At 44.9% G+C, this 22,571-nt stretch overlaps 1 protein-coding gene across 1 annotated transcript in view; it reads left to right on the top strand.

Annotated features, from left to right (window-relative positions):
• The window catches only part of LOC115479942 (tyrosine-protein kinase ZAP-70), a 104,070-nt gene extending 81,770 nt beyond the window's left edge, over positions 1-22,300 (top strand). Inside the window, exons 11-13 of the mRNA XM_030218277.1 lie at positions 1,208-1,348; positions 13,444-13,556; positions 21,319-22,300. Coding sequence (XP_030074137.1) covers positions 1,208-1,348; positions 13,444-13,556; positions 21,319-21,439 — 375 coding nt within the window. The 3' untranslated portion in view covers positions 21,440-22,300. The remainder of the gene's footprint in view (positions 1-1,207; positions 1,349-13,443; positions 13,557-21,318) is intronic.
• Positions 22,301-22,571: the final 271 nt, after the last annotated feature.

Here is a 22,571-nt window from a genome sequence, read left to right as displayed (position 1 = left end):
TTAAGTTAGTCCAATAAAAAATGTATCATCTTGTTTTCTTTTCTATGTTTTGATTTATTTCTATTTATTACCTAAGAAAGCCAGGACCTAGAAATCCATGCATGCAAGTCGGCAAAACCAGTACTGAATCAGCTTGTTCACTGTGCCTCTGATGAGGTGGCAAACAACTTCCTTTGCAACTCCTCATGGGTTTCTCCTTGTTTTCAGTCTACTCCCCTTCCCTATCCTGTCTAATCCAGACTCCCAGTGACTGTTCTTAGACAGTGCTCACAGACTTTAGTTTATTTATTTATTTGTTGCATTTGTACCCCACATTTTCCCATCTATTTGCAGGCTCAATGTGGCTTACATAGTACCATGAGGTGTTAGCCACCTCCGGTGATGAAACAAATACAGAGTGATGTTGTTACAGATACATTAGAGAATCAAGAAAAGAAGAGTAATATATTGTTCATGGCAAGTTTTGGTTTCGTTGTGTTGCTGAGTTCAGGCACTTAAGTTGGAGCAGTAGGGTATGCCTTTCCGAACAGATCGGTCTTTAGTGATTTCCGGAAGTTGAGGTGATCCTGCGTTGTCTTTATGGCTTTCAGTAATGTGTTCCATAGTTGCATGCTTATATAGGAGAAGCTGGATCCGTCAATTGATTTGTACTTCAGTCCCTTGCAGCTAGGGTGATGAAGATTTAGGTATGTTTGTGATGTTCTAATTGTGTTTCTGGTTGGTAGGTCTATGAGATCAGCCATATAACTTGGGGCTTCGCCATAGATAATCTTGTGGACCAGGGTGCAGATTTTGAAAGAAATAAATTCTTTGATTGGGAGCCAGTGCAGTTTTTCTCATAGGGGTTTGGAGCTGTCGAATCGCGATTTTCCAAATATAAGCCTGGCTGCTGTGTTTTGAGCAGTCTGTAGTTTCTTTATGAGTAGTTCTTTACATCCCGCATAAAGTCCATTACAATAGTCAGCATGGCTTAATACCATTGATTGTATCAGGTTGTGGAAAGTTGCCCTCGGTCCTTATAGAACATGGTTTGCATGAATCCTGCTAATGGCTAATAGATGTAGCCATTGTGTAATGCCTAGGACTCTGTCCCCCACTTTTTACATGCCGTATGGGTCATAAAACTCGTGCTTTAGATCATAATGTTTTTGTATATATAGGATATAAGTATATCCAGAACAGGGCTCATAATATGCTTTCTCTCCAGGCTCGGACTGCTGGGAAGTGGCCCCTGAAGTGGTATGCACCTGAATGCATCAACTATCACAAATTCTCCAGCAAGAGTGATGTGTGGAGCTATGGTGTCACTATGTGGGAAGCATTTAGTTATGGCCAGAAGCCATATAAGGTGAGTATGTTTACTGGTCTTGCCTACTTACTCTGTTTAAACACAATGGGCCCAATATTCATCTGGCGGCGATCAGAGTTTTGCTGACTGCCGCTGGTGTTATCCATGGAAATTCAATGCTGGGCCAGATCCGGGCTCCATTATTACATCTCTGGGTATATGGGGTCGGTGAAAACATAGCTGGTTAAGTGCGATGTTCATCATTTGACTGGCTATGGTGACTCGCATAAAGATAGGACTGATTTTTTTCTGTCCTATTTATGTAGTTACTTTGGCTGGTTAAGTGCTGAAAATTGGCACTTAACTGATCAAATGCTGACCTCGCTCCCGGAATGCCCCCCAAATAGCTGGTTTCACTAATCAGACATTTTCAGTGGCACTATCCAGTTAAGTGCCGCTGAATATGCCTAGTTAGCCCCAGACAGGCAAATCAACCAGCAGCCTATCCTGGCCATTTAAATAATTTTAAATATTAGGTCCAATATTAACCAAGTCACAGGAAAGAGAAATATCCCACATATCAACAAAATCAGTCCTATATGACCTCAGTGCTCAAGCTAAATGGTGCTATGATGCAAAAGTGGAATGTTACATGTATCACTCTCAAAGGCATTAATTACAAAGTAGTTGAATAAGTGCTGGACCTATGTTGGACCTTGAAGTATTGGACCTATGATTATATTTGGAGCTGTGAGCTGTAGGGTTGTGCATTTGATAGCATGCATTTGGTTCATTTTAGTGTGCACAAATCAATTATATGTACAATCAATTTGCATGCCTAAAAAAAGATCTAGCATACATGCAATGTGCACATTAAAAACAAATGTGTGAAACAAACTGGAAAAAACACCCACAAGTTGAGATAAATTCAGCAAATATGAAAATGAACCAAACTTAGTTCTGGTTGAGTACAGTACATATGATGGTCCATTTTTGTATTATATTCAGTCTGTAGGCATTTAGTCTAATTTTCAGATGAAAGTTTAGACGTCAAATACTGAAATACTGATAGAAATCTGCCCTGTTTCTACTTGCACAAACTGATATGTCTATATTTCCACTCGTCGTATTTGGAAATTCCATCCCATAGGCAGGACCAGATTTAGGCAAAAGCAACATAAGTGCATGCCTAGGGTGTCCAAAAACTTAGACCCCCCTCACTCCATTGATCTCTGATTTTCAAGGTGGAGCCCCTTCTTCAGCTGTCCTACTTCTCATCCCCTGGCCATTTGCCTATGGGCATTGTTATCCAAAATCCAGCCCTACCCTAATGTGTCTCTATATCACAAGAGTGCTAAGAGAGGTTTGTTATTGGACACATACAAACTTTTCAAGGGCTGAACACAGCTTCTGCGAGGTGAGGACATTCTGCTGAGTGAACTATATAGAAACTGGGTGGCTTTTCTGGGTTCTCAGTGTGGCATTGACTTACCTTTTGCAACTTCATTCTTCAGACACAAGCATGCAGTCACCACTGGACTGCATGAGCTGGTAGTATATTTCTGGCATCTGGACCACAAGCGTCCAAAGGAGAAGGAACAATGTAATCACTGCTACTCAACTTTGTTGAGATGAAAGAGGAATGGATTTGATGTACTGCTTTTCTGTGGTACAATCAGAGTGGTTTACATACTATATTCAGGTACATTCTTTTTCCCTAGTGGGCTTACAATCAAAAGATTTTTTTTTTGTACCTGGAGCAATGGAGGGTTAAGTGACTTGTGAACTGAATCCAGTTTCCCTGATTCTCAGCCCACTGCACTAACCATTAGGCTATTCATCTTCCCTGTAGTTGAGAAGGTTGAAATATATATATAATTCTGCAATGGTAGACTGAAAAAGTACCAGTGGATCATCAAGACTCCTCTTTATGTGGGTCTGAAATGTAATTATCCACTTTCCACATCTGAGTTCAAGTTGCATAGCCATACCATTGATTTTAGGTAGCCCTGCACCCCTATATTGTCACCCCCAAAATACCTGAGCTGATGGGGTTCCCTAAGTCCTGCCAATGGAAGAGGTCCTCCAGTAGCAGCTCCCCTCCCACCACCACCACATGCTCAGTTTTCAGGTGGCAGCCCAGTGCCACTGACTGCCAGATCACTGCTGGAAGGCTTCTTCCACTGGTGGGAATCCCACCAGCCAGAGCAGCAGACAGTGCTGTAATTTGGGTGCCACCATGACTACGCCACCATGTTACAAAGGAGAATCAGTGGGAGAAGCAGGATTTGAAACTTGGTGTCCTTGGGTCTCAGCTGACTGCTCTAACCACTAGGCTACTTCCACTGATGATCCAGGTGAGGAGGGGAAGTTACTTTTCAAGGCCACAGAGGCAGTCAGGAGGCCACATGACCTTTTATCCTAAAATTCCTTTTTCAGTGCTTTAAGTACCTCCTTTTTTTTCCTTGGATGCGATTACTTCAGGAAACAGTTGAAAGCCTGGCTCTTCTCCCAGGTCTTTCATGGAAGAAGCAACTAACTAGCTAGTCAGACACAAGAACTAACACTAGCTGTACAAACTGTAGCAGGGCTTGCTTATCCACATTTACTCTAGCAGAGATCATTTTCATGCGCTTTTTCTGAATCCAGTATAATTTTTCCTTAAGCTAGCCACTCTTGTTTTCTATCAAACTATCTTATCTGTCAATATTTTCCACCTCCATTTACACCCTATGCTGTTTATTAAGATGCTTTAATGTATATTGTTTTGACATTGTAAGTAGCATACTACGCCATAATGTGTACTGTTATTTGAATATGTTTACTGCTGTAATTGTCTATAGCATATGTCTGGCTTATTCTTGCTATAAGAACATAAGAATAGCCATACTGGGTCAGACCAATGGTCCATCTAGCCCAGTATCCTGCTTCCAATAGTGGCCAATCCAGGTCACAAGTACCTGGTAGAAACCTAATTAGTAGCAACATTTCATGCTACCAATCCTGGGGCAAGCAGTGGTTTCCCCCATGTCTACTACTACTACTACTATTTAGCATTTCTATAGCGCTACAAGGCATACGCAGCGCTGCACAAACATAGAAGAAAGACAGTCCCTGCTCAAAGAGCTTACAATCTAATAGACAAAAAAATAAATAAAGTAAGCAAATCAAATCAATTAATGTGAACGGGAAGGAAGAGAGGAGGGTAGGTGGAGGCGAGTGGTTACAAGTGGTTACGAGTCAAAAGCAATGTTAAAGAGGTGGGCTTTCAGTCTAGATTTAAAGGTGGCCAAGGATGGGGCAAGACGTAGGGGCTCAGGAAGTTTATTCCAGGCGTAGGGTGCAGCGAGACAGAAGGCGCAAAGTCTGGAGTTGGCAGTAGTGGAGAAGGGAACAGATAAGAAGGATTTATCCATGGAGCGGAGTGCACGGGAAGGGGTGTAGGGAAGGACGAGTGTGGAGAGATAGCAGATTATGGATGTTTCATGCAGGAACTTGTCCAAACCTTTTTTAAATCCAGATATACTAACTGCTGTTACCACATCCTCCAACAGCAAGTTCTAGCTTAACTATTCTTTGAGTGAAAAAATATTTCCTCCTATTTGTATTTCCATGTAATTTTATTGAGTGTCCCCTGGTCTTTGTACTTTTTGAAAAAGTGAAGAATCAATTCACTTTTACCTGTTCTACTGCATTTTAGGTGAATTTCTTCAAAAAGGCAGAGGCAAATAAATATACTTCTGTGCTAACCACCATATGTCTCAGGTAGATCAGACCTCTAGGCCACAGTGATTCAACTTGTATTCTTTTAAATAAAATGCTCAGATGAGTGTGGGTCATTTATTCACAGTATTTGTGACTTTAAGTGCAGGAGGTGTCTGGCTGGCTCTGCACCCAAAGCGAAGGATTTAACAGGCCAGGCCAAAAATAAACTTACAGTAGATATAGTCTTAGCTTCTATTAGCTAGAAACCACGTGCCCAGCACTTCCTGGGTAAGCTGCATTTCCTCTGAGGCAGCCACTACAAATGACATCCCCTAAAATATGTACCGTGGGTAGGTCTATTTTGCAGGCAGGAGGAGAGGCACTGAGCTTTGGAGGCATAGTGAAGTTGTGACCTACTCCTTGTTGGGCCTCCTCTTAAACAAACCACAGCACCCTCAGTAAGGACACCTTTGGTGATAAAAGTTACTGCCTAGAAGTGAGACCTCCTGGTGTACTTGTGCGTGGTCACTCTGTGGCTTCCAGCTCAGTTTTTCTTTATTTACAGTTTAAAAAATGCTTTCAGATATACACTTGGCTACTGCAGACAAAACATGGCCTGGAAAGTGCAGGATATATATTTTTGTAGCTGATGTCATCCATAATCTAACACCACTGCTGTATATCAGTTATACACTAAATGAAGGTTATCAGTTTGACTGGCTGAGGGGTTCACACCAGGCATAAAGGTTTATTTAACGTTATATATCACCTTTCCTATAAGTAGCAAAATGGTTAACAAATAAAATAAATTCAAAAAGGAACACCATTCAAATAAAATAAAGGGAATCAGAAGAAAATGAGATAAAATATAGAGTACTAGTATAAAAGGCCCATTTCGGTAGGCAATGAAACGGGCGCTAGCAAGGTAATCTCCCCCCCTGTAGCGTCCTTCCTGTCTCCCCTGCCCCCCCTGGAGCCATCCATCTGGTCTCAGGACCCCCTCCCCACAAACCCTCCTCTGCCCCTGCAGCCACGCATGTGCAGCGGCCCTCCTCTCTCCCCTGCTCCCCCTGCAGCCACCCATGTCCAGCGACTCTCCTCTCCCCATGCCCCCCCTGCAGCCACCCATGTCCAGCAACCCTCCTCTCCCCCTGCAGCTACCCATGTACAGTGACCCTCCTCTCCCCTGCCCCCCCTGCAGCCACCCATGTCCAACGACCCTCCTCTCCTTTCCCCTTGCCCCCCCCTGTAGCCACCCATGTCCAGCGACCCACCTCTCTCCCCTGCCCCCCCTGCAGCCACCCATGTCCAGCAACCCTTCTCTCTCCCTGCCCTCCCCTGCAGCCACCCATCTGGTCTCAGGACCCCCTCCCCACCTCCCTCTTCCATGCCCCCCCTGCAGCCATCCATGCCCAGTGACCCTCCTCTCCCCCTGCAGCCACCCATGTCCAGCGATCCTCCCCTACCCCCTCGGCACATCACCCAAACCCCTACCCCCCCCCCAGCGCATCACCCAAGCCCCTACCCCCCCCCCCCCTCGGGCACATCAACCCCCTCGCCACCCGCAGCTGCCAATACTAACGCTGTCCGGCCGCTGCACCATCTCCTGTTGAGCAGCAGCGGCCAGTACAAAAAGAAAAAAGCCAAAAAAAGATTTTAAACTTGAAACATGGCTCCGTAGACAGCCATCTGGCATTGGCTGTCATCTCTGCAGCTGCTCCTCCTCTCCCCTCTGACGTCGCTGCGCTCCTCTGGGGTCTTCCTGCAGGGGCAGTGACGTGGAGGGGAGAGGAGGAGCGGCTGTAGTGACGACAGCCAATGCCAGATGGCTATCTACGGAGCCGCGTTTCAGGTTAAAAATCTTTTTTTGGCTTTTTTCTTTTTGTACCGGCCGCTGCTGCTCCACAGGAGAAGCAGCAGCGGCCAGGCAGCGTTAGAATTGGCGGCTGTGGGTGGCGAGGGAGTTGATATGCCCGAGTGGGGGGGGGGGGGGGTAGGGGCTTTGGTGATGCACCGGGGGGAGGGTCTTGGGTGGTGCGTCGGGGGGGGGGGGGGGGGTAGGGGCTTGGGTGCTGCACCAAGGGGGGGAGGCACTGACAGCTGTTTCCCAGGCAGGGGGAGGAGTAGGGAAACACGCTTCATGTGTTTCCCTATGCCTCCCCTTGCCTTAGAATCAGCTGTCAGTGACATCACTGACGTCAGTGCATTCTAAACTGCCTAGCAGACCACCTCCGAGGGAGCCACAGTCGCAGGCACATTAGAATGTTGGAGGTGAGAATTATTATATAGGATAGGGTTAATTAATTAATTAATTAACCTATTATAGCATAGTGTAAACAGGGAATCTGTCTTTGGTCCCCATGGTGCCACCACTGTATCAGAGGTCAAATGTGTGGGGCAGGGGCAAAATTTCAGGCTTCTGACCCCTAAGGTAAGAAATTACAAATCACACAAAACACTGCAGCATGCTTAATTTTCAAGGCCTCATGATACCAATGAGCAACCCCCCTACTGCACGCGCTACACTGGCTCCCAGTGAAAGTGAGAATTCATTTTAACATCATGACCACTGTTTTCCAAATATTGAGTGGTTTGGCCCCTGATTACATACACCCATTAATTACGCTGCCAATACAAAATGCCATGGTGGGAGGGGTAGGGTTACCATATGGCTCCAGAAAAAGGAGGACGGATTGAGCCAGCCGGGTTTTACTTCCATTGCTTTCAATGGAAGTAATTGCTTTCAATCGAAGTAATTGCCCATTGCTTTCAATGGAAAGCAATGGAAGTAAAACCCGGCTGGCTCAATCCGTCCTCCTTTTTCTGGAGCCATATGGTAACCCTAGAGGGGGGGGGGGGTAGAAATTTTCTACTACTACATCTACCCAACTGTAGGGGAGTAAAGTATAAGTCCATCCATGCTGCAAGCTTTCCTTATCTTGCATCCAAGATGTGGAACCTACCAAAGCCACAATAGCCAGTGACTGGGGCACAGAAAACAAAAGGTAAACTAGCCTTCCGAACAGAAGCCAGAGGCAAAGACACAATAGGAAAGCAGAAAAATTATGTAAACACACAGAAGTCAGAGACAGAGACACAGTATACAAGGGGTTAAAACTCACTGAACCAAAAGCCAGAGGCAGGAACATGGAGAAAAACAAATAAACCTGAGGGAAGGCCGGAGGACCATAAGTCTGCTGAACAGGCAGAACAAGATAGGGAACATCAAACAGAGAACACCAGGGTACCTCCAAAGGAAGGGCGAGCAAAGCCTCCACTGAACAAAGCAGCTGGCCTCCCACAGAGAACTGCAACCAGCGAGGGAGAGACCCAGCTGGAGGTAAGTGAACTGATTACACACACACACACACACACACACACATGCACACGCACACACACACGCACACACGCACACGCAGACAGAAGCTAACCCAGACAAAGGAAACTAACAAGAGAGCTGAATACACACGCACACACACACGCTGGCAAGAGATAGCCCAGACAAAGGGAAAGTAACTGAAAGTCCCCAATAGGGGAAAACAGATTCAAAACGAGAGCACAGAACAAACATTCTGACAGAGAACTGCAAAGGCTTTAGCCACCTAGGAAAGTAACGCCAAAGCAGGGGTAGCAGGAACATGTAGGCTTAAATACTACCCACTGACATCAGCTCAATCCCTGACAGCCAATCAGGAATGAAGTCCACACACCCTCCACTGCCAAACTGGCAGAATCATAACAGTAATCCAGGTACAGGCAAGTCAGGAGGCAGGCGGCATGCAAGAGAGTTATCCAGGTACAGGCGAAAGTCAGTAGACAGGCGGCAGGCAAGAGATTAATCCAGGTACAGGCGAAAGTCAGTAGGCAGGCGGCAGGCAAGAGATTAATCCAGGTACAGGTGAAAGTCAGTAGGCAGGCGGCAGGCAAGAGAGTAATCCAGATGCAGGCAAGAGTCAGTAGGCAGGCAGCAGGCAAGAGAGTAATCCAGATGCAGGCGAAAGTCAGTAGGCAGGCGGCAGGCAAGAGAGTAATCCAGATGCATAAGTACATAAGTAATGCCACACTGGGAAAAGACCAAGCGTCCATCGAGCCCAGCATCCTATCTACGACAGCGGCCAATCAAGGCCAAGGGCACCTGGCAAGCTTCCAAAACGTTCAACCATTCTATACATGTTATTCCTGGAATTGTGGATTTTTCCCAAGTCTATTTAGTAGCGGTTTATGGACTTGTCCGTTAGGAAACTGTCTAACCCCTTTTTAAACTCTGCCAAGCTAACCGCCTTCACCACGTTCTCCGGCAACGAATTCCAGAGTTTAATTATGCGTTGGGTGAAGAAAGTTTTTCTCTGATTTGTTTTAAATTTACTACACTGTAGTTTCATCGCATGCCCCCTATTCCTAGTATTTTTGGAAAGCGTGAACAGATGCTTCACATCCACCTGTTCCACTCCACTCATTATTTTATATACCTCTATCATGTCTCCCCTCAGCCATCTCTTCTCCAAGCTGAAAAGCCCTAGCCTCCTTAGTCTTTCTTCATAGGGAAGTCGTCCCATCCCCGCTATCATTTTAGTCGCCCTTCGCTGCACCTTTTCCAGTTCCACTATATCTTTCTTGAGATGCGGCGACCAGAATTGAACACAATACTCAAGGTGCGGTCGCACCATGAAGCGATATATAACTGCATTATAACATCCTCACACCTGTTTTCCATACCTTTCCTAATAATACCCAACATTCTATTCGCTTTCCGAGCCGCAGCAGCACACTGAGCAGAAGGTTTCAGTGTATTATCGACGACGACACCCAGATCCCTTTCTTAGTCCGTAACTCCTAACGTGGAACCTTGCATGACATAGCTATAATTCGAGTTCTTTTTTCCCATATGCATCACCTTGCACTTGCTCACATTAAACGTCATCTGCCATCTAGCCGCCCAGTCTCCCAGTCTCGTAAGGTCCTTCTGTAATTTTTCACAATCCTGTCGTGAGTTAACGACTTTGAATAACTTTAGTGTCATCAGCAAATTTAATTACCTCGCTAGTTACTCCCATCTCTAAATCATTTATAAATATATTAAAAAGCAGCGGTCCTAGCACAGACCCCTGAGGAACCCCACTAACTACCCTTCTCCATTGTGGTTGGGAGGCGGGGCTAGTGCTGGGCAGACATACATGGTCTGTGCTGGGGCTGGTGGTGGGAGGCGGGACTAGTACTGGGCAGACTTATACGGTCTGTGCCGGGGCTGGTGGTTGGGCGGCGGGGATAGTGCTAGGCAGACTTATACGGTCTGTGCCAGAGCCGGTGGTGGGAGGCAGGGATAGTGCTGGGCAGACTTATAGGTTCTGTGCCAGAGCTAGTGGTTGGGAGGCGGGGTTGGTGGTTGGGAGGCGGGGATAGGGCTGGCCAGACTTATACGGTCTGTGCACTGAAGAGGACAGTACAAATAAAGAAGTAGCACATATGAATTTATCTTCTTGGGCAGACTGGATGGACCGTGCAGGCCTTTTTCTGCCGTCATCTACTATGTTACAACCTTAAGGTGGACCACCAACTATCTACATTTTTGTAAGGTCTTCAAAACACACCTTTTCAATAAGTGTTTCACAGACAAAGGCTAATTCCTTAAGTCTACACTAGCAAAAGCAGAGTGATCCATGCCAGGAAGAGTCCAGATGATCTCTTCACTGTTACCAGTCCTACACTGATGCTAACTTCTAATGAACTTCTAATAGTAATTCTAATACTGATATGAACACAAGACAGCCCTGCTTTTTCCTTAAATAGAACCCTACCAGGCTCATACGTGTTTACTGCTGACACCCAAACAAAATAATGTTCTCTATTTGATAATCATGCTCTAAAAATGTTATATGTACCTTCCTTGTTATATATATCAGGCAGTCAAATTCTGGAAATCTTTATCCAATAGTTTACAGGTTTTATCTTCTCTTGATATGTTTAAGAAGGGTATAAAGACCCTATTGTTCTCTGAATATGTGACTAAGAAATAATGGGTGTTAGCTCTGTTGGGTTATTCTATATTTGTTACATCCTAGATGTACTGTAGTCTACAGTCTTACTGTAATCCACTTTTAAGCTATGCAAGTCGAATTAGTGGACTATAAGAAATTAACTGTAACTGTACATTGACCTGAGTGTCTGTTTGGATAATGTGGGGTATAAGAACTAATAAGTGGAAATGGATGGGGAGAGAGCAAACTCTCAAGGCTCTGCCTATGTGGGACATCTTCTTCCTCTTAGGGTGGCTTGTAATACTCACTTAAGATCCTTATCACTAGAAGAAATTTGGACAAGTTGTAAACACCAATGTGTCTTGCCCTGTTTGTGACATCCATGAGGGGACTCATCAGGTTGAAGATAAGTCAGGCCTGGATTTCCAACACTATATATTAAACATTCTGGAGCAATTTTGTGCCAATGTATTCTGTTGCTAAAGGCAGGCAGAAAATAATCAACTCCATGTCATCAGGAACAGCCTAAATCCAGTCCTTGTTTCACCTCCTGTAAATTGTTGTGCTTTTTAGTCCATCTTTTCTAGCAGAAATAATTACAACTGGGTTGATATTCAAAGTGATTGAACTAGCCAGAAATTACTCCGGGCTGGTTAATTTTAGTGTCCAATGTTCCCGTAATAAGCCATATGGGAACAGATTGATGGGAACATTGGACACTACAGGGTTAAACTGATTGTTTGGTACAAACTGATCATTTTCGGTGCCACTTAACCAGGGCTGGTGTTAGACATTCAGGGGTCCAGGCAAAAACCGGGGAGGGGGCTCAAAAGCTGGCCTATACGTCCTTTAGGGTTTGGGGGCCCAGAATAATTGTCCTGTTTTTCACCCCCTAACACCGGCCCTGCTCTCAATCAGTTAGTGCCGCTGAAAATGTCTGGTTAGCGTCTACCTTAAAACCACATATTTTGGAGGCGTTCTGGGGGTGGAGTCTGCACTTTGCTGGTTAAGTGCCGATATTCAGCACTTAACTGGCTAAGATAAACACATAAATAGGACCACCTAAAAGTCAGTCCTATCTTTATGCAGTGCCCTATAGCTGGTTAAGGGCTGACTATCACACTTAACCAGCTGTGCTTTAACTGGGTCTGCTATCCCAGAAATTCGATGTTGAAGCCAGGACATGGGCTGGCATTGAATTTGCGGGCATAACGCCGGTGGCGGTCAGCATAACGCTGAGAGCCAGCGGTTGAATATTGATTCCAACATGTTCACAGATACACTGGGACTAAACCAGGATTTGCTCAGCCTCTCCTGGAGGACCGGGACCCATGTGGTGAACCATTGCCTGAAAGTCCAGGGCCAGCTCAGAATGAAATTGAAGAAATGCAAGTTGCTTGACATTTTTGCACAGAACAGAAGACATATGAATAAAAGCCAGAGATGCCAAGAGTATACCATACCAAAGAGTGAGATTTCCCCCCTGATATTCAAAACCTGGCTGGTTAAATGATACTTAACCGGCCATCTGGCGATATTTAGTGGGATATAGCTGGCTGTCTCCTGCTGAATATCGCCGGTTAGTGACTAGCAGATAGCCAGTTATATTGCCTGATATAACCAGCTATCCGCCAATTTTCAGTGCAACTTTGGCAGCCATGTTTGGCTGTGTGAAACCCTGGAATATCTATGGCCATTTTAAACATAACCGGCCAGTGCTGAATATTCACTTGGCCGGTTATGTTTAAACTGGCCAAAAATAAACCAGATATTCAATGCCGGTCACCAGAAACAGCCTGGCATTGAATATCCAGGCTCAACGCTGACCACAGGAGGCAGTCTGGCTACTTCCCGATTTGCTTTTCTTTGGTGTCGCTAAAAGATTAGAGGTAGAGTGGAGACAATATGAACACAGTTTTCAAAGGAATTTGCGCAATGGCTAAAAGCATACTGTATGTATAAAGAACTTGTGCCTCTATGTGCAGAAGAAAGGGATTTGGTAAGTTGAGGCAAATTATGCAGGACAGTGAACTCAGATTTCTTTCTCCTGGTAGGTCCACTTGGCTTTTCTCTTTTTAGCCTGACCTCTCAAGAAAGCAGTGATCAGGATCAATGCACTGGAATTGAGGCTCCAATGAGTGAGTGAAGGGGCTGAAAGAGTGTGAGAGTGACAGAGCCTCCAAATGAGTGTGACACACAACTTAGGAGAGAGACTTGGCATCTCTATAAACCAAAAAATAGAAAATCCCCAAGCACAGAAAAATAAAACTGAATGGAGAGCAAAAAGGTAGTATCTTGAGGGAAAGAACAGGAAGGTGACAGAAAAAAATATCAGCCAATCAGATACCCTGGAGGGATATCGTATATACATGCACAAAAGGCCTTTGAATAAAGATAACATTTGTCTCCATCCAGAGGTTTTTGAAGAGAAATGTGTATTCCAGTTTCTAATGGGTTTGTGCTTTGCTTATGCAGAAAATGAAAGGCCCAGAAGTGATGCTTTTCATCGAACAGAACAAGAGAATGGAGTGCCCAGTGGACTGTCCTGAGGAGATGTACAAGCTCATGAGAGAGTGCTGGACATACAAGTAAGGAATCTAAGCCACATGTTGGAGCAGGGTGGGGGGGAGGAGTTGCAAAGACTGTGTCCAATAGGGTCATATTTTTTCCCAGCCCATGTTTTGATTATATGCAAAGATGACAAGATAAACTAAGGACAGATTTTGGAAATCAGTTGCTCAAATCATCTTTTTTCTGGAAGCGAGAAACAGATTCCCAACTTTGGGTGACAGAAAATTCAGTACAATGCAGTGGAGGGCAAAGTAAGTGTAGTGTCCTCTGCCTGTGATAGGGATATGGGCACTACAGGTGGAGAGCGATGATATATGGCATGCCGTTGGCTGATAGATGGCACTGCTTCTTTTCAAAATGATTGGAGGAGACGGGATGCTAAACTCAACATAAATTACCCTCACTGGACACAGTAGAGGAGCTTCCTCAATATTGGGTTGCTCAAGCATTCACTTCTTTCAGAAAGTTGGGTCCTCTGCCAGTGGTACAGGCTTTGCAGCATGGAGGTAGGTGGGCATTGAGCATGTTGGACAGGAAGTAATCCCCCCACCTCCAAGTTCTAGATACAATTTCCTTCATAGACATTCATACGCTTGTTCAGTTATCAGAAACGTTTTCTATATTCACTTTTCACAACCTCATCAATTGGTTATAAACACTTCTTCCTGTGCTCATCTTTTGTAAATATTCTTACGTTCACTCACCGTCCATATGCATTCTCTCTACTGAGTAGGTGTAATCACTTGTATGCACACTCACCTCTCATATTAAGTCACTCACTAACTTTTCTATAAACATTCCTAAGGAGTCAGGTCAAGTAAGTGGTTTCAGTACATCTCAATACTTTTAAGTGTAGTGGCAATCAGTTAAGGCTTGTTGCTCTTAGATGAGTCTAGCATCATGGCAGTTTCACCAAGAGTTGGTCCAACCATGAGGCAAGACTAGGTGGTTCTAGGATGCAATCCTATGTTACTACGGTAGAAACATGGGTTTTGAGAATTTTTGCAGCACCCATAAACCAGATTATTTCCCACCCAGCAGTTCATTAGAAACAATTCAAATGTGTAAACTTTTTAAATGCAGTTAGAGTTCTTTTCTATACAAATTAGCATAAGCAATCACAGAAATAAACCCTCTTTTTTTCTTTCTCTTTTACCATAACTGAAATTATCTGCAAAGCAAAGCACAGCATTCAACAACTGATTCATGTCTACCTGTGTGGGATTGTGTGTTAATTAAATTTCACTGTCTTCTTCTTGTTTCGGCCCTGCCACTGTAGCACCAGACAGAACAGCACTGACTAGCTGGACTTTCTCAGTACTGACAAAAGTAGGAGCGAAGTTTGCCCTGAGACTGACCTTCCCTTTTCACTCAATAGCATAGTAAGCTGTTGAATTTTATCTTCCAACTTGCTAACTTTAGTTTCTTCCTCAGACCAGAACTTAGACATTAACCTATACCTTTACTGTGCGGTCTCTTGCTACCAGCACAAAATTTGCCAGTCATGGCTTTTCCGATCCCTTGCATAGCTCCCCGATTGTAATGCCATCGAAGGATGGGAAAGAGCGCATCCTTGCCATAACTTTATCATTACACTGATTGGGCAGACATCTTTACTCGAGGCTTCCTCTAATATCCTGTAACAATCCCTTATGTTTTCTTGGACAACAAGAACCCAGTGGTATTATGTAACAAATAAATTTAAAAAATGGTCCTACCTGAGTATAGAGTGGGCGGCAGCACAGGTTGGGCTGATAGATGAACCAAGAGTCTCACTGCCAAAATACATATCTCATTCTCATAAGCAGGAGGAGTGGTGGGTACTGATGGCAAAATGAGTGGGCATCAAATTTTCTCCCCAGCCGAATGCAAAATATAAATACCTGAGCTGGCGGGAATCACCAAGCCCTGCCAACTGAAGACCTCCTCTGGTTCGGCAGCAAGACATTTCCAAGCTCTGCAGCTGGTGGCGGTATCCCTGAGCTACCACTGCTCTCCCCCCCCCCCCCCCCCCCGCCATGCATGTTCAGTTTTCATTCATTTTTGAAAGCTAAGCAGGTGTGTGTGGGGGGTGGGGTGGCAGCAGCTCTGAAATGCTGCTGCCAGCTGCAGAAATTGGAGAGTCCTGGTCGCTGGACCTGAGGAGGTGGTCATCAGCTGGTGAAACTTAGGGATCCCCATGAGCCATAGCAAGGGTTGTTAATTTTGCCCCCCCCCCCCCCTTGTGGTTATGCCACTGATTGGGTTCAGTACAAAATGAAGTGTGTATCTGTTTTTATTTCTCCAATGTTGCAGTACTTGTTGAGTTTAGCTTCTTTGGGTTACCAGTTCAGTTTTGGTGTTCATATTTCTATTTTCAAATTTGTGAACCTTTGTTCTGTATTTGGTGAAGGTCTGTCTGTGTTTCGTGTATGAAGAAGTCATTAAAATTGTGCTATGTGTGGTACTAATGGCGGTTGGGAGATCAGGGGAGGGGCAGGGAGGAGAAGGGATTGGGGGGCCCCTTCTTAATTTCTGGGCCCCAGTATAACACCAGGATCCAGTATTTCCTGTGATAGAGACTTTACCTATCTGCTCACTTGTCTTGCCTGGTGAGGTATTTCAGCATAGACTAGATCAGGTTTCATGTGCTTGGCACTTACTGCAAGGGCTCTCCATCCCCACAAATATCCCTCTGTGACTCATATCCAGTGGAGCCCCTGGGGGCGTCCCAAAACACTTCAAAGGAATATTGTTCAGTAGGTACAACAGCTGTGGTCCCTTTGAGATGCTGAAGACTGAAAGGTTTTGATGTTCAAGGAGCTGTTGAGTTACTCAGGGTTTTCACTTGCTTCGAATTGACAAGGAATTCACAGTCTGGATAGTAACATGCGTGGTAGTTCACCAGAAATTGTGGCTTTCTTTCATAGTTTCAGTGCTATAGAGTTGAGAATGTGAGTCATCGAAGGCTTACATGGACAGCTCATATAGCCTTTTAAAAACTTTTGGTGAAGCAATGTCATGATAAGTGGAGACAATGGTCAAATAGCCAGCTAACTTTAGGAAAATTCACAAACAAAAACTAGCCAGCTAGTTTCTGGTTGAGAGTTTACCTAAAACTAGTTGGCTATCTTTAGTTAGGCTTTCAAATTAGGGATCCTAACTTAATCAGTTAATTTGCTTTTTTATTTATAGTAGCAAAAAAGCACAACTGGGTCTTCAGGATTGAGATATATAGTCCTTTTTATTCTGAAAGAGATCCGACACGGGCCGTGTTTTGGCGTACAAATGCCAGCCTCAGGGGTCTAGCACCAAAAGGTTCTTATAAATATAATAATACAAAGTTGGAAAGAACCAAACAGTCAGGGTATTTCATCCAAAGCGTAGTGAGTATCCGAGTAGTCATGTAAAATGCTATTGGTAAAAATGCTGCAGGGTGGAGAGTAGAGAGCTGAATGGGAATGAGGATAACGGGATTCCTGTGGATACCGCAGGAATCCCACGGGGATCCCCTCCAGGACTGCGGGGATCCCGTGGGGATTGACCAAGGTTAACAGGGATCCGACGGGGATGGACCCGGGTCCTGTGGGGTTTCTGTGGGATTCCCGCGGAACTAAAATTGACCTTTGCTTTCCCTCACCATATCTTACATCATCCTGGTGGTCTAGTGGCTTGCTTCGGGGCAAGAAAGGTCCCCAAGCTTTCCTGCCCACTGTCGCTGATCCTTTCACCACCACTGCTTGTTTAAAATGGCATGCACAACGTGAGGAGGAGAAGGGCAGACAATGTAAGGAGAGCAGCACTGGAGAAACGCTTCAGCTCGCAGGGGTTCGGGACCCCCACCAGCCAAAGTATGTGCATTGCAGTGGGGGGGAGGGAGGGGGAAGTAGCGGGAGGTGGGCCAGAAACTGCCCACCCAGTTTGGGTTCTGCCCCCCCATTCAAGGTCTGGCTATGCCCCTGGTACATGTACTAGGCTGATTCCTGCCCAGGATCCGCCCATTTGTATGCCTACCTGTAAAATACATACTATGTAAGATACTTGTGTATATTTACAGAATATCACTAAAGGGTAAAAGTGTCATGCATTTGACATACCACATTTCTGTTGTACAACCAAAGTGGTTTATATATGCATGTACTTTCTCTGTCCCTAGAGGGCTCAAAATCTAAGGGACCCTTTTACAAAGCTGTGGCAAAAAGTGGCCTTAGCGTTTGGGAAGGACCCGCATAAGGGCATGTTAAAGCCACTTTTTATTGTGGCAGGAAAATGGCCGATTTTCCATTTTGCAATATAATGGCCATGCATTTATGTTCTAAACACTCAATTAAAGGATGAGATTCCCACTCGGGACAATACCAATTCAAATATAGAGGGAGAACTCAACTAGTAGTAAGCAAAACCCAAAAAGAAGGGAGAGTAGATTATCCAAACAAGGAAAAAGCCTCAAGAAGCTCCCTTACATACACAAATGTATTATAGTAGCTACATAGTAACATAGTAACATAGTAGATGACGGCAGAAAAAGACCTGCACGGTCCATCCAGTCTGCCCAACAAGACAACTCATGTGTGCTACTTTTGTGTATACCCTACTTTGATTTGTACCTGTGCTCTTCAGGGCACAGACCGTATAAGTCTGCCCAGCACTAGCCCCGCCTCCCAACCACCAGCTCTGGCATAGACCGTATAAGTCTGCCCAGCACTATCCCCGCCTCCCACCACCGGCTCTGGCACAGACCGTATAAGTCTGCCCAGCGCTATCCCTGCCTCCCAACCTCCAGTCCCGCCTCCCACCACTGGCTCTGGCATAGACCGTATAAGTCTGCCCGCACTATCCCCGCCTCCCAACCTCCAACCCCGCCTCCCACTACCGGCTCTGCTATCCAATCTCGGTTAAGCTCCTGAGGATCCTTTCCTTCTGAACAGGATTCCTTTATGTTTATCCCACGCATGTTTGAATTCCGTTACCGTTTTCCTCTCCACCACCTCCCGCAGGAGGGCATTCCAAGCATCCACCACTCTCTCTGTGAAGAAATACTTCCTGACATTTTTCTTGAGTCTGCCCCCCTTCAATCTCATTTCATGTCCTCTCGTTCTACCGCCTTCGTATCTCCGGAAAAGGTTCGTTTGCGGATTAATACCTTTCAAATATTTGAACGTCTGTATCATATCACCCCTGTTTCTCCTTTCCTCCAGGGTATACATGTTCAGGTCAGCAAGTCTCTCCTCATACGTCTTGTTACGCAAATCCCATACCATTCTCATAGCTTTTCTTTGCACCGCTTCGATTCTTTTTACATCCTTAGCAAGATACGGCCTCCAAAACTGAACACAATACTCTAGATGGGGCCTCACCAATGACTTATACAGAGGCATCAACACCCCCTTTCTTCTGCTGGTCACACCTCTCTCTATACAGCCCAACAACCTTCTAGATACAGCCACTGCCTTGTCACACTGTTTCGTCACCTTCAAATCCTCAGATACTATCACCCCAAGGTCCCTCTCCCCGTCTGAACCTATCAGACTCTCGCCACCTAACACATACGTCTCCCGTGGATTTCTATTCCCTAAGTGCATCACTTTGCATTTCTTCGCATTGAATTTTAATTGCCAGACCTTAGACCATTGTTCTAGCTTCTTCAAATCCTTTTTCATGTTTTCCACTCCCTCCATCACGGCAAAAAAACTCCTTTATGGTAAACAGCCCGTTTTAACTTGATTTCAGATATTTAAATGTTTCCTTAGCTTAGGCTGTGGAAGTTACTCTTCTTCATTCAGATTATTCAAATTATTCAATGACCACCAGTCACGGGAGTTAACAGGGTTCGATCGTGGGAGTTAGACTGGTCGGCGCTAAATACGGATATTTGATGCCGGATGTTTCCTGTGACCGGTATTGACTATCAAGTTTATTTTTGGCTGATATTCAGACTTAGCTGGTTATCTTTAAACTGGCCAAAGATACACCAGATTCTCACATGGCCAAATGTGGCCACGAAACCATAGCTGGTTATATTGGGTGATATATCCAGCTATCTGCTAACTGGGGATATTCAGTGGGGGATAGCGGGTTATCCCATGCATAATATCAGCAGATAGCTGGTTAACTGCTATTCAACCAGGCAGAAACCGTTCTGGCCGGTTAAATAGCGCTGAATATCGTGGGGGGGGGGGGGGGGGAGGGGGGGGTTAGGCACCTGTACTTGTGCCAAGTCTGATGTAACTGCAGGCATGTAAATGTAAGTTGCACCGGTGCTGGGTTACACTAGTATTCTATAATGGAATCTGGGCGCCCACTATGCAGCATTAAGGAGGCTAAAAGGAGTCATTGTCCCCTTCCCCCATATATATACAATGATGTCTTATATCACTGCATAACATTGGTGCATAGGTACATGAATTTTTATTCAGTCTCGGGACCTTTTACTAAGTTGCGGGAAAAAGTGGCCTGTGATAGTCTGGACATGTGAAATTGACGTGCGCTGGGCCATTTTTTTTAACTGCAGCTGGGGAAAGGGGCTTTTTTTTTAATGGGACGGGAAATGGCTGTCCGCTAAAATTAAAAGCAGCATGCGGCTATTTACTGCCTGAGCCCTTACTACTACTACTTATCACTTCTATAGCGCTACAAGGCATACGCAGCGCTGTACACCATACATGAAAAGACAGTCCCTGCTCAAAAAGCTCACAATCTAAATAGGACAGACAAACAGACAGAACAACAAAGAGGTAAGGGATTTAGAGAGGTGGGGATAAAAGGGTACAGGGCAAGTGAGTAGTGGTTAGGAGTCAAAAGCAGCGTTACTGCCACCTATTGACCTACCGGTAAGGGCTCACGTGCTATTCACATGGTAATCATACAGTGCGCGCTGCCAATTACCGCCGGGAATGCCCCCACTGTAGAAAATAGGAACAATATTTTCTACCACAGGAAACAGCGTGCGCCAAACAACTTCTGGGTGCCCGCGCTATCCAGGTAGTAGTGTCCATTTGGTACGCACTACCCATGTGTTAGCTCTACTGCATCCTGGTAAAAGGGCCCCTCTGTGAGGTTCTGTGACCTTACTAAGGGGTCCTTTTATTAAGGTGCGCTAACTGCATACAAAATGATAAGACGGCCATCTAATATAATAATTTGTACCTCAACGTTCTGTGGCTGGCTGTCTGGGTTCGTAACATCCTGACGTCAGCAAGCCTCCAGCGTTCCCTTCCCTCTCACTGTCCCACCCTCATGTAAAGACAAAATGACGTCAGAGGAGGGCAGAACAGTGAGAGGGAAGGGAACGCTAGAGGCGAGCTGACGTCAGGCTGTTATGAATGGATGGGAGGGCAGGGCACAGGACAATCGCTGGACATGGAGGGGAGGACAGAATCGCGGGACACGGAGGGGAGGCCAGGGCAGAGGACAATCGCTGGACATGGAGGGGATGGGAGGCGAGAGAATTGCAGCATACAGAGGGGATGGCAGGGCAGAGGAGAATCGCTGCACATGGAGGGGAGGTCAGAATCACGGGACACGGAGGGGAGGGGAGGGGAGGGAATAATCGCAGGACATGGAGGGGAGGGCACGGGATGAAATGGGCTTGGTTGCATTAGTAAGAATATAATGGGCTTCTTATCATTTAGTGTGTGCTAATCATTAGCACACTAAATCCGTTAGTGCACCTTACTAAAAAGATCCCTAAGTGTAGTTCAACCTTTACTTAGAACGTTTGGATGAGCATAGTGGATCGTAAATTCCTCCTCTTGCTCTGTTGTTATGTAGCTTGTTTATTTGTCTCTTTGTCTCCTCCAGATGGGAAGATCGTCCGGGATTTAAAGACGTGGAACACAAGATGCGCACCTACTACTATAGTCTTGCAGTCAAAAAGGAGAACGGGGCAGAAGCCCTAGTTGACGGGGCAGTCAAAAACTGACATTTTGTTCTGCAGTCTGTTCATTTATCTACAAGAACTTCTAGTTTGTCTCTTACCAACAGTCCTGCACTTGGATTCTTTGTAACTACCACAGTTTGGGCTGTATTCTCAATGTGGCAATAGCCAAGTCCTTTAAGCTGCTTCCCTACTAATTCTGAATCATTCAACATGGTGTAAAAATGATCACACGCTCTCACAGAGTAGGTCTGATTGGTCTGCAATAGCTGTGATGTCACAAATGACTTTGCGCTATATACCAGTCGGATTCAGTGTGTGTATGGTAATACAGGACATTATACCAAGTGTGTTTTTCCCAGAAAGAAAGACTAATGATTGCAAAACCCATTTGCCCATTTTCCATTCCTCCTACAATGCTGAAAATGCTATTTGGTCTGCCGTTTTCCCCATGCATCCGAAGATCTTGCTTCTTTGAATTCTTTTACTGTATGCTTACACCACCTATGTTGGGAAGCTGTTCTTTGCATGCTTGCCACTATTTCTGTGAAGAAATATTTCCTTATCTTAACTCCTGTTTACCCCTTCTCATCATCATATCTTGACCCCGTGTTCTAGAATTTTCTTTTCAATGGAAAATGATTGTGTTATGTTTTTCTTTGAGATATATGCATATTTTTCTTCTCTGGGATATGCACATGGAAGTCCTTAATAGAGTTGTGCTTTATTTTGTAATAATATAATCACTTCACTTCCACTAAATTATAAATATAATCAGTCTTTTTTTTAAAGCCAATGCAATTATATAAATCCATCATTAGTGAATATTTTTAAATGATGACTCTTCAATAAAGTTGGTGACCTCAGCAGTGCAGCCTGCTTGTGTCTTCACACTATTTTGTAATAATGCAGTAAATTTCAATAAAATGTTCTATTTTGTTTCATTTCATTTTGAAAAAGTAAAATGAATATTTAATTCATGTTCATTTGGAACCCCAGCCAGTCATTTCAGGATATCCACAATGAATATTCATGAGGTCAATTTGCATACACTGCCTCCTTGGCATGCATATTCATTGTGAATATCCTGAAAACTTGCCTGGCCAGGATTCCCCCAGAACAGGTTTGGGAACTGCTGTTATAATCCCTCCTTCCCCATTAGAAATCCACTGTGTTT

The sequence above is a fragment of the Microcaecilia unicolor genome, chromosome 11 (genome assembly GCF_901765095.1).
Source record: "Microcaecilia unicolor chromosome 11, aMicUni1.1, whole genome shotgun sequence".
In the NCBI taxonomy this organism is placed as follows: domain Eukaryota; kingdom Metazoa; phylum Chordata; class Amphibia; order Gymnophiona; family Siphonopidae; genus Microcaecilia; species Microcaecilia unicolor.
This window is presented reverse-complemented; position numbering and strand designations above follow the sequence as displayed.